The following is a 12,715-nucleotide window of genomic DNA, read 5'->3' as shown; positions in this document are numbered from 1 at the left end:
AATATTTTAAATCTTCTATCATACAAGACCAGTGTGGTTTTCTGCTGATACATTGGTAAAATGCAAAGGAGTGCTTTAATAGGTATGCATTAATACTTGACCACATCTCTGACTGTTTTTAAGATATCCTAAAGGCAGGATTATAGGCTTTTTGAGTGTGGAATGTAGCAGACTTTTAACACACAGACACATTACTGTTCCATAAAAGTGTAGCAATTCACCTCACCAGATGTGTATTATATCTGTCTCTGTGTATTATTATTATTATTATTATTATTGGTACTGGGATTGAACCAAAGGGTGCTTAACCACTGAGCCACATCTCCAGTCCTTTTTATTTGTATTTTGAAACAGGGTCTCACTAAGTTAGGGCCTCCCTAAGTTGCTGAGACTAGCTTTGAACTTGTGATCCTCCTGCTTCAGCCTCCTGAACCTCTGTGATTACAGGTGTGTGCCACTGTGCCAGGCTTGTCTCCGTATATTCTTACCATTACTGAAAGTTAATATAATTGCAAGGTTATTGAGAACTTACTATATGTTTGAAATAGTGTTATGCAGTTTATCTTAATCTTCATAAATCTTATTATTCCAAGTTTACAAATGAGGAAACTGAGGCTGAGGGAAACCCCTCTATTGCCTATATGTAATCAAATAGCTAGGAAGTGTTTACACAATCAGGAATTAAATCAAGATCTGACTGGAGCTTGGACTCTTAAGCACTCTGCTGTACATTATCCAGTATCTAAATTAAAGATCTTAATTTAGAAGATCTTTATCTAAATTTCTCTATCTTTATCTAAAAGTCTATCTATACTATCAAGGTCTTTCTAAGTTTTAACATCATATTTACAAATATTTACCAACTTAAAAAGGAAGCTATTTTTCATATTAATTGGCATTTTGAAAATTCTGTATTTTTGCCTTTTTTCTATTTTTCTTTTGCATTATGTTATAAATTTACCTACGAGTATATTAATATTTTTATTGAGTAGTATATCCCTTTACATGTTAAAGATATTGCCTATGTCAAATGTGATAGCCCTTCCAGTGTATAATGGTGGCAAATTATATAAAAGTGAAAAATTGGACAAACTTATATGTCCAAAAAAAAAGGAGACTGGTGGAATAAATTTTGCATTTTTCAGATGAATATAAAAAATCAAATGTCTTTATTTCAAACACAATAATTTTAGAGCAAGTTCATTAGAACATATCTAGGGTAAATTTTCTATAAAATAAGAGAAAATCTGTTGATATTTGAATAACAAAAGTATTCCATTCAGATTATAATCTGAGAACTTTTGGATGTTAGGTAATGTGAAAGACTTTGTGTTGCCAAAGAGAACAGAGTACATGCAGTATTTGAATTCTTTTTTCCCGTCAATTATTACAACCCTGTAGATGAAGCTTATAATTTAGCTAGTTGATAAGATTGCCAAAGAATGATCCTGAATCAGGTTTGGATTATATGAAAAATGCCACAAAGGAAGCTGAAGTTTACTCTTTGTTAGAGACAAAAATTATTAGAGTTAAAAGATATGTAAATCATGAAGCAAACACCCCTTTTATGCTTCCAATGTGCTATGCTATTTCTTAGTAATATTGGCATATTTTGTAGTGATTTAACAGCTTTCTTCAAGTCCTTATGATATACAGTTAGGTTGTAATATCAGTACGTAGATTTACTTGTAAAACAAAACAAGAAAAAAAAAGGCTAGTTCTATAAAGCAATTCTGCTCCTATCACCTATGGTCTAGAAGAGTAACCAACTGGTCCAGTTAGCAATGCAAATAAAGAATTATGGAAGAGGGCTTGACTGGATCTTGGAATTTCCCCCTTGATTTTTCTTTCATTTCCAAAAGACAGTAGTTACTTCTTGAATCCAATCATGTTATTTGTAGATAACCAGCTTTTAAAATTGTCAGTAATTTATTTAAATATATATAGATCTCAGATTTATTTGACTCACTCATTGCTTTTATAACTCACCTTATTTCTAAAGTTTATCTTACAGTAACTAACTCAGAAGTACAATTGCACTCATCTAGCTCAGGGCTTAACTTGTTAAGCTGAACATTAGAATGGCATATAGTGATTTTTCCAACAAACCAATGGCAGGGCTCCACTCTAGTTAAATTGAATTGAGACTCTGGTGGTGGGTAAGGCTTTTGGCTTGTTTTAAAATCTCCCAAGTTGATTCACATGTGCATCACCCTCTTCATTGGTAGTTCAGGAAAGTGAATCAAATTACCTATTTAGCTTTGAAAACATAAAAGGGAAACTAACAGCAATAGATTTTTTAAAAAATCATTACAGTGAATGATTTCAACTACAAAACATAAAGTCACATACTCCTATCCATAAAGTTATAACATATGCTTTAATTAATGGTGGATTAACTTTGAGAGATGTGTTCTGAAATTCACTGTAATTTCCTTAGTAAAATCTGATATTTTCTGTTTTCCTTCACATTCCACACAAGGTTTGGGTGCTGCTTAGGCTGAGGCTGGACAAAGCAGGATGGCAAGCTGAGTCTGGGAACTTAGGACACTTCGAACAATGTGTCATTTTTGCTTTATATGACACATGCACAAAAAATACTTGACTGCTGATGAACCTACATATAAATAAATGGTCCTTCTAAATAGTCAATTTGACTACTATATCAACTTATTTTTGCCTTTTTAAGATTTCCACTGTTTACACCAATACAGCAATCACCAATTGGATGGATATTTAACATCATCCAGCATGTCCTAAATACATTTTTCTGTGTGAAGTTACTTTGAAGAAAACTGAATTGTAGTAGGCAACAATTATAGTATTTATCATATCTTATAATTTCAGCACAAGATACTCCACACCCACTCTTTAACTAAATTCTCTTTCTACATGATTAATTATGAAAGTCATACTGGAGCATACATAACATATCATCAGAACTCCCTCTTCCTGTCACCTGCTTCATGAAACCTCTGAACTATTTCATTTTCATTTTGAGGGTCAACTGATTTTCAAAAACATGGTTAGATGCATTTGATTCTGACCTCTCAGATTCACACAACTAGAGAGCTAATCATTCACTAGCTGCCCATAAAACCCATGCGAGGCAAATTCTTCTTCCATTTTCTTATTCTTTCTTTGCAGATTTTTGATAAAAGGGTGGACTGATTTGCTACTTTGTGGTACATGAGCATCTCCTGTTCTTTTTATTTTGAATTCCAAAACATCTATTTATGTCTATGTTGCTAATTTTATGACTAGCCTCCTGTTATTCTGTCTTTATTCTGTGGATGAGAACATAAAAAAAGAGAAAATGAGTAACTTGTTTATAAAAGCCTCTGGTTTGATAAAGGGTAAAAATGAAAATTTCAAGAGCAACGGGTCCCTCTTCTGTTCTTAGGCAATTTCTCAAAAATATTATTTCTGAAAATTAATCTTTGCTAAATCTTAGATTGCTGAGAGTTTGAGGTATGATCTCAGACAAGAGCTTGGAATCTGGATTATTACCTGCTTGCTAAAAAAGATTCATATACTTTTATAGATAACTTGCCAGAGGACCAGGGTAAAATCGTCTTATACAATAAAGACAAGTAATACAGGCAGCTGAATGGACAGCCACATTGGCCAGGCATCCAGAAGGATATTTTTATTTATTTTTATCGATGCATGTTAATTATATAGCATGGTGTATATTATTGTGTCATATCTGTCTATACATAAAAGCACAATTACTAATCTTTTATAAAACCTTTTTGAATGTTTCATAGCTCCTGCCTTATGGATGCTAAATTCCAATACCAGAGCTTATGTTTTTACATTAACGATAATAGTTACATACATGTGCAAAATACATTTAAAATCTTTCAGAAGAAAGAAAACATAAGCATTTAATAATAGTATGGCTTGCATTTCTTGTGAATGGTTTTTGTTTTGAATGCATGAAGCCCAGTTTTCACCTCTTTAAGAACATACATGTTAATGACTTTGCTTTTGCTTGGCAGGAAAGAATATGCATAGTTGGTTTTGCATTGCAAGGGAATGAAAAATCAATTTACACAGCACATTCTTTTAAAAATATTTTCCATAATATTAGCTTAAAGTTTCACAAGACAACATTCACTTATTAACCAAAGTTAACTTTAACCAAAAAAGATTTTGGAATTTGACTCTCTTCAGAACTATGATTTTTCAAAGTGCCTAAGTTCATTCTTATATTTTCTTAAAGTACAAATAAGTGTGCTGTTCCATTGGTAACAAAATAATGAAACTTTGCTGCCAGAATGCTAGTCTGAAGATGAGGATTTATTTATTGATTTACTTAGAGGTCTTCATTTTTCTGAAATGTCTGCCTTTGTTTCTCTCAAGTTATTTAACTCTTTACTTGTATCAAAATTGGCAAAGAAAGTAAAAACTTAATAAAATGTGTAAAATGATGGCTCTGTCATAATATAATATATCTTTTTCAACCAGATTCTGAATTGTGGAGTCAAGCATTCCTTTGATCTGGGAGTAGATCTGCTTCTTCACCCCAATTTAATTATTCATATTATTTTAAAATATTATATTTGAAAGGGAATGCAGAGGGAAATTAGTCTAGTATTTTCTTTAATATGACAATCCTGCCTACAGCGTATGTCTTTATATACCTTCTGTTTAAACTCTCCTGATGACAGAGAAGTTGCCATCTCAAAAGGCTCAATATATGCTTTAGTGTGACAAGGACAAAATGATGAACTTACAAACAATAAAGACAATAAACTAAGTTTTAATTTGGAATACTGGGGCCTCAGTGTGATAACTAGTCCTCTTGAGCCTCAATTTCATTCTCTGTAAAATGGGATCAAAGGGTCATGGTGAAGATTTGAAGCCATATGTATAAAGTGCTTAGCATATAAAATACATAGCACTTAGTTTTAAACAAAGATTTCTTTAAATCTCTTACCATGTTAACTACTGTATGTCGACATTTCCAGGAAAGTCAAATTAATAGTATTTTTTATTTGTTTGAAAAATGAAGGAGGAGATATACTTTATTCAAAGAAACCTGGATGATGAAAGTTGCATCTTGCTTACTCATGACTTATGATTTTCTGTGGCCAGAACAAATCAGTGCAGTCATGGAGCAACCCTTGTCTTCATGTTTTTCTCTCTTCTCCTAGTCTAAGAAATGCAGTTTTCATAAGTGATGTGAGCACACGCGTGCTTCACAGCTCTGCTTAGCAGCTCTGCCATGACCTTCTCTTGGTTTCCTTTCTGCTTTACTTGCTCCTTGCACATAACCATATCCTCCCCTTTGACACTGCTCAAAGCCACAGGTCCCTCACCACTGCTTCTTCACCCCAGTGATCTGGCCCAGGGCAAAACAGAGAGAGTTACCTCCAGAAAAGCAGGTGAACTCTTTTATTCTTCACCTGCCATTTTGAACTGCTCCATTGCCTGTCATGAGTTGGCACCTGAAAACAGAAAATTTCAGGTCATTTCCTCCAACAGTGACATTCTATCACAGTGTTCCATCAGAGCAATGTTTTAGAAAGAAATTTCTCTACTTGTCTCATCTATGATGCTCTCTTTACACTTTTTTTTTTTTTTATAATCTGACTTCATAGTTGCAAATACCCATCTCCACTTGGTTAAGTTTATCTTATCTGTTCTAGACAGTCTAATCCTGTCAAACAGGAACACACAGAAGCTGAATGAATAGAGAAATTATTGGAATCTCTCCTTTGCCACATAGCAACATGATAAAGCCAAGAAAATCAATATATGAAGAAAAAGCAAGAGTCCTTTGCATTCTCTCTCTCTCTCTCTCTCTCTCTCTCTCTCTCTCTCTCTCTCTCTCTCACACACACACACACACACACACAATGTTCTATTTTGCAAAAGCTGGGACTTAATCCAATATGTATTTACTTCCCCTCCTTGTTTTAGATGTCACATTTTAGGGAATGAGGCAGTCAGTGCTAAGGTAGGTAGGTAGGCAGTAGCCAAGCCATTGCAGGGTGAGGGTTTGGGGTAAAATATGGCAGTGCTGCCCTTATGCCTGTGCCCATCGCTCAATGCCACCCTGACCCTTGGTAGGGAGCTGCTACTGTTCTGATGGTTTCACAAGAGCTCAGAGTCTGATGTGAAGAAGCAGCTCTATGTCTTTATCAATTCTGTTAATCAGGTAACAAGAAAGCAGCTACTGAAGAAATAAAAACAAAATTTTTCCTACAAAACAAAAAAAACCCATTTTTATTTCATGGGATACTGTGCTCAAATATTAGTGTATAATTTTCAGGTTTTTTCTGATGTATTCATATCCACTAACCTATTATTTCCTCTTATTTTCTAGCAATGAAGTTGGAGCAGAAACGAAAACATGGGCTGCTGACGTTTTTTGGAATGCTGGTGCTAACCACTTGCTAGGTTTAACTTTTATTTTTTTCAGAATGATTGCTCCCTTTATGAGCTGCAGTGCAGCAGAGGAACTAAAAAAGTTTGCTGCAGGCATATACCTTCACAGTACTCTACTAAACCCAGCATAGGAGAGATTCACCTGCAGCTTCTCACATTGCTGCCCAAGCCTTTGATGCCTTCTATTAAGCTGCCAGCAATACTAACTTCCCCTATAGTTAGCAGGCAAATAAAGAAGAATCATGAGTAAATAGAATGGCTGTGACTATTTTTTCAATACTAGTTTTATTTAATCCTTGTATTATTAACCAAATCAGGTTTTATTCCTTTTACTTCGGTTTTTATATGTTTAAAAGAAAAAAAGGGACATTTTGAAAGAGTTCCTGCCTACTCTCAGGGGATGCTCATTACAAAGTTTCATTGGGGAAATTGTGAACATGATAAAGTTGTTATTTCACACAGCATGCTGCTTTCCTGTACCTTTGGGGTACCGTGTTGTTGGGATAGACTATGTGCCAGGGACAGCCTTGGGAAGATTATCATGGTGTTGGTGGAGTGTCTCTATTGTCTCTCTGCCTGCTGCCATGGGGTTCTTTTGCAGGTTACCACAGAGTCAGATTATTCTTATACTCTTGGGAACAGCAAAGACCATAGAGCAAACACACACTGTGATTACAGTCATGGGAGCCCCCCAAGCCACACTGAAACCCACCAAATTGGCCATGTTCCATTGCTCCCCAATTGTCATTGTTAGTAGTTGGTCTAGCTGGTCTTAGCCTCCTCTGGTGATTTCCTTCTCCATCCATCTTGGAAGCCTAGGATAACACCCACTAAAGAAGAATCCATAGCAGTTTTGCCCATAGCTTGCGTTCCTTTTGGAGCCAGCTCTGAGCCATTGCTCCTTAGATCACTGCTTTGTCACTCCAATTGTCCTGACAGGAGAGTTTACTGCTCAGAAGCAACTGGCCTTTTTCATTCTCCCATATCCTTTTTAGAACATCTCATTATTGACCATGAGTTAGCACCCAGAGATATGAATCTCCTCTGTTGGTGTTAGAAGGACAAACAAGTCTCAGTAAAACACTCTACTCATCTCTCTTTGCCCAAACAACTACTTCTCCACCAACCTGCTAAAATGCATGAAGCATCACCTTAGGTTACTAATAATTTCTCTAATGTTTATTGGGTGCTTATGCACAAGACATCACACTAAGTGCTGTACATGAATTTAACCTTCACAAAGATCTTGTGAGGGGGGACAATATCATTGTTGATATTTTATATTTATGAGGACAAATACCTCCAAATGTTTATATCAAGCTAATATGTGGCAGAGTCAAAATTCAAATTCAGGTAATATGGTTCCAAGACCAAAACATTTAATCAATCATTAGTTTGTTCATTCATTCATTTTTGGCCCTCATGTGTAAAAGGTGAGTTGAAAACACACACTCCATAGCTCATAGTAGATTATTGTTTGTGTATACTTGATGATTATTATTTGATTATTATTTATAACAATTTTATCTTCCTTTTCTTGCTGTAGGAACACATTCTTATGTGTTTAATGTTATCTTTTGCTTGTATATGGTTTGAAGATGTGTATTATTTTTTTCATATATATTTAATAAATGTAAATGGTATTGCTTTTGCTTATTTATTTATTTTTTCCTCCATTAAGCACTGTTTAAAGCTCTATACAGGGTGCTCTGTGAATGTGTAGTGGATTGCTTCCTCGGAGCTACAAGGTATAGTCACATCACGTTTCACCTATTCACCTGCCCAACTTTGGTCTCTCAGGTGCCTCCCTAGACTACAGACTGGTTTGACGAATACCATTGTGTGTGCCAGTTTGTGGACTTTTGTAAAAATTTCTCTGTAATATATACCTAGGACTAGGCTAGTTTAATATGAAATCATGCAAGAACTTCATTTCACTAAATTCTCCCAGATTGCTGTTTAGAAGTGCATCCAGTCTTGTTCCCACCAGAAATTCATCAGGGCTCCTAGATCCTCAAGTTCCTCTTCACCTTTGAATGACAGGTTTCCAGGGTTAAACTGCACCATCATTGAAAGCAACGCTTAAGATGGGAAGGTTGTTTAAAGGTGGCACTTTTGTCATCCTAAATTTTCAAATTCTCAAATTCTTCTATAACCTTTAAACTAGTTGCAGTTGTCAGGTAAGTATTGTCTCTTTCATTGATGAAATTCTTCAGCCTAAAAAGGTCTTTGAATCAACACATCAGTGGATGATAAACCTAGCATAAGATTTTTGATTTCCCTACTTTGTTAATTCTTTAATAAAGAAAAAAACTGCACCAGAATACTCTGTTCTCATTTATTTTTTCAATTTCTCTTCAAGATCAGAGTCTTAAAAGGATGAAGGGCAAGTACTGGTGATAGGGAGAACTTGGGACATGAAGAATGAAGTGTTTTTGAGTTCCAAGGATTTTGGAGTACAATGGATATTTCTGAGGAAGAAAAGGTGGGAAAATTTAGTGTGGAATAGACAAACATTGAGAACGTGTCTCTATTTGGATTCCCCAGGAAACTTACTCTAAGAAAAGAACTTGGCATAAGCAGTTATTTGGGAGGTGAACACCAGAATACTGCTAAGGTATTGAAGAGGCACACTATTATAAAGCCACTTACTAAAATGGACAACAGGAGCTAATTTCCATTGAGGGATTTTAGGACACAGGTTTATGTGAGCATCTATCAGAGTTAACTCAACTTACAGGAAAGAAAACTGGGGTATTTATTCTAAAGATTGACTATTAACTTTTTCATTGTTATGCCCTTCCTATATGGAAAGTTTTTTAAAATTTATTTATTTAGAAAAAAAATTCATTATTCATGTCCAATGGAAGCTGTTATTTTATTATCGAATTTTAATTTGGGTAAAAAGGATAATCTATTGAATATTGTTCTTTATAATTTTTGAGGTAAAGTGAAGAAGGAAAGAGCTAATTAATAGCTTAGGTAGCAAGGGGGAAATTCTCAGAATGTTATCTATTGGGCAAGCAGACAAAAGTGCAAGTAAGAAAGAGAATAAAAATCTTTCTAATCTGGACTGCTGTGTTTGCCACATTTGAAGCCTTTATCTATTAAAAATTAAACCAACTATGTGAGAGGATAACGTGGTATGTAGGGAATAAACATTGTTTTGCTTAGATGAAGCCCAGAAACCTTCAAATAATCAACTATTAATTAGGAAATATTTCTGAATTTCTTTAAAATATATATTATATTTTGGGTACTTTTTGTTTTCTTGTGGTATGTAGTAAAATAAAACATTAAAATCCCCCCCAGGGCTTTAGAAAGTATTCCCAATTTTTTTGACTAGAAAGCAATTTTTCATTATTTTGTACCCTAATGAACACATTTTAATTTCTTTTTGTAAAGTTTTACCAATGCATTTTTAGTTTTTGAAATTGCTCAGCATCACTTAAGCACCTGAATCCATATTTTTCTTCTAACTCGGAATGTAAATTTAAAAATGAGACTAGACAATAGGCAAAGGAAGCCTTGTAAATAATGGGAAAAAGAAAGAAGAAGACAAAAATTTCCAGGGGTCTACATATTGTAACTCAGAAATATTGAACAGAATCTATAAGGTAAAAGCAATCAGTAGAAGATTCACTAAAAAGAAAAAAAAGAAATCCTTATGCAGTATTTAGCCAAGGGCATGTTTTGTAGAACTTACAGAGAAGCAAAAGCTTCATGTAATCATGTGGGTGGGACTGGAAAATATTCCTCACAAAGCTTAGGAAGTATTTTTAAATTTGAACTGAGCTAAATCATTCAAAGGAGTAGGAATTCCAGAGATTTTTCTAACTTTGCTTTTGGGTGACAGTTGGGACTTTCTTTTTCCTTTTCTTAACATCAGTAATAGATTTAGTAAAAAGTATAAACTATGGGGAAATGGAAGCTAGTAACATTCTTTTTTTTCTGATGAGCAAATGCTCTGAATTTGTGTAAATTTGTCCTCAGTTATAAACACATAAGGTTTAACAAAATTTAGGGAAGTACATCAAGGACTCAAGCTTTTGTCAATTATCCTATGCTAAATTAGTAAACCTGGATGGAAAGTTCCCTTTCCCAGGATTTCCTTTTTCACAAAACTAATGACATTTTCCTAAGAGAATGAAAATTAAAACACATTTGCCTTTTGTTATGGTTTGGATATGAGGTGTTCCCAAAAGCTCATATGTGAGACAATGCAAGAAAGTTTAGAGGAGAAATGATTTGGTTATGAGAGTCTTAACCCAATCAGTGGAATATTAATCCTAATGGGATTAACTGAGTGGTAACTGAAGGCAGGTAGGGTGTGACTGGAGGAGGTAGGTATTGGGGGTATGTCTTTGGGGTATATATTTGGTACCTGGTGAGTGGAGTCTCTCTCTGCCTTCTGATCATCATGTGAGCAACTTCCCTCCACCACACTCTTCCACCATGATGTTCTTCCTCACCTCAAGCTCTGAGGAATGGAGCCTGCTGCCTGTGGACTGAGACCTCTAAAACTGCGAGACCCCTAGATAAATCTTTCCTTCCTTTCCTAGAATTTTTCTTGCTAGGTCTTTTAGTCACAGCAGTGAAAAAGCTGACTAAAACAACTTTGATTTTCCAATCATATCACTACTTACATATTTTTACATAATTGCCCCAAACTATGAAGGGAGATTAAATCCCAGTGTTAGAATGTGTCAGGATTGGATTGAGTTTTGGTCACTATTGCTTCAATGTTCCCTTTTTATCCTATCATGTTTCAAACAGATAACACTCCCATCAAAAGTACATCACTTTCTGTAAAGTTGCATCACTAAGTGCCATGGAATGGAGATCATGAGGGCTTAAAAGCCCACCATTTTGGGCTGCAATTGCATCAAGTTGTTTTTTTCGGGGGGTAGGGTAGTGGAGGTTCAAGACTTTACTTGCCTTTATAAACAGAAAACCTGAATGGCAACATTCTCTGGTTTCCCCTGACCAAAACCTCTGTGCAAAATGAAGGACCCCTTTAGGAACTAAGTTCCTCTTTTCCCAAGCCCAACTTGATGGACACAATACTACCTCAACAATTCTTCTTTAACTATCAAAATATGCTTTGAGAGACTTGTTTCTTGAACTAGGGACAGAGTTCTGTATTTTATTTTCTCTTTTAAATAATTTTGGCCTGACTTGGAGCCCCAGTGTGACAGAGGGGGATTTAGAGTTTATATATATTTCAGTAGTGTGCCAGCTAGCTGTCCTTTACCCATCTCTACCTGCTTGTACTTTGCCACTCTGATATTGAAAATTTCTGCTTCATTGGGTTGTTTTCTAAATAATCAAGAAAAACTAGTGTGATTTCTTTACTGTTTTTTGAGCACACTTGCTAAAAGATTATTGTTTTGGTCAGCTCTTCATCCTTGTGACCAAAAGACCTGATAAGAACAATGTAGAGGAGGAAAAGATGATTTGGGGCTCACAATCCTAGAGGTCTCAGTCCATAGATGGCCAACTCCATAGCTCTGGGCCTAAGAGGAAGCAGAACTCATGGATGATAGTTGTGGAGTAGGAAAGCAGCTCAGGATATGGCAATGGGAAAGCAGAGAGAAAGCTCTGGTACCCAGTGACAAAATATATACCCTCAAGGCACACCCAGAGAAACCTACCTCTTCTACCTGCCTACAGTTATCACCCAGTTAATCCATCTCAGTGGATTAATACTTCATATCTAAACCATAACAATTATCAGTATATGGTAAATGCTGCCTCCAGATTGACTAAAATATATACCTACTTGCTAAGAGAACTACAGTGTACTCTCCAAGATTTCTTTGAATTCCAAAGGACAGATATTTGTTAACTTTGAAAAAAAACTCCCAGTTTCCATGTAACATTCATGTCCTACTTTGCATCTTTGTAAAAATATTTTTTAGACATTGATGGACCTTTATTTTATTCATTGATTTGTATGCGGTGCTGAGAATAGAGCCCAGTTCCTCACAGGTTCTAGGCAAGTTCTCTACCACTGAGCCACAACCCAGTTCCTCTACTTTTCATCTTGTTGCTACATTCTTAAAGTGTCCTCAGTGTTGGTCAAATTCCTTTACTTCATGATCCCTCCTAAAGTCCACTCTAAGAAGATGCAGAATAGACATTTACTAGAGATTTGTGGATAATGGCGAGGACTTGGGAGACAAGGACTTATAGCATAGAATCAAATGGCACACTACTTAAATTGAATTATAGACATCCCTTTTCTTAAAATGGAATGAGCACTCATGACAGAGTGGAGTCTTTGATTTCACCATGGGGCTTGGCTGCTTCTCTG

The 12,715-nt window shown here is 35.4% G+C and overlaps 1 protein-coding gene across 20 annotated transcripts in view; it reads left to right on the top strand.

Annotated features, from left to right (window-relative positions):
• Nucleotides 1-6,656, top strand: part of MLIP (muscular LMNA interacting protein) — a 233,480-nt gene extending 226,824 nt beyond the window's left edge. For all 20 annotated transcript variants that reach the window (XM_079147617.1, XM_079147631.1, XM_079147623.1 and 17 more), the window contains one exon: nucleotides 6,338-6,656. In XM_079147617.1, coding sequence (XP_079003743.1) covers nucleotides 6,338-6,343 — 6 coding nt within the window. In that variant the 3' untranslated portion in view covers nucleotides 6,344-6,656. The remainder of the gene's footprint in view (nucleotides 1-6,337) is intronic.
• Nucleotides 6,657-12,715: the final 6,059 nt, after the last annotated feature.

The sequence above is a fragment of the Sciurus vulgaris genome (assembly GCF_902686455.1).
Source record: "Sciurus vulgaris genome assembly, chromosome: 7".
NCBI lineage: Eukaryota > Metazoa > Chordata > Mammalia > Rodentia > Sciuridae > Sciurus > Sciurus vulgaris.
This window is presented reverse-complemented; position numbering and strand designations above follow the sequence as displayed.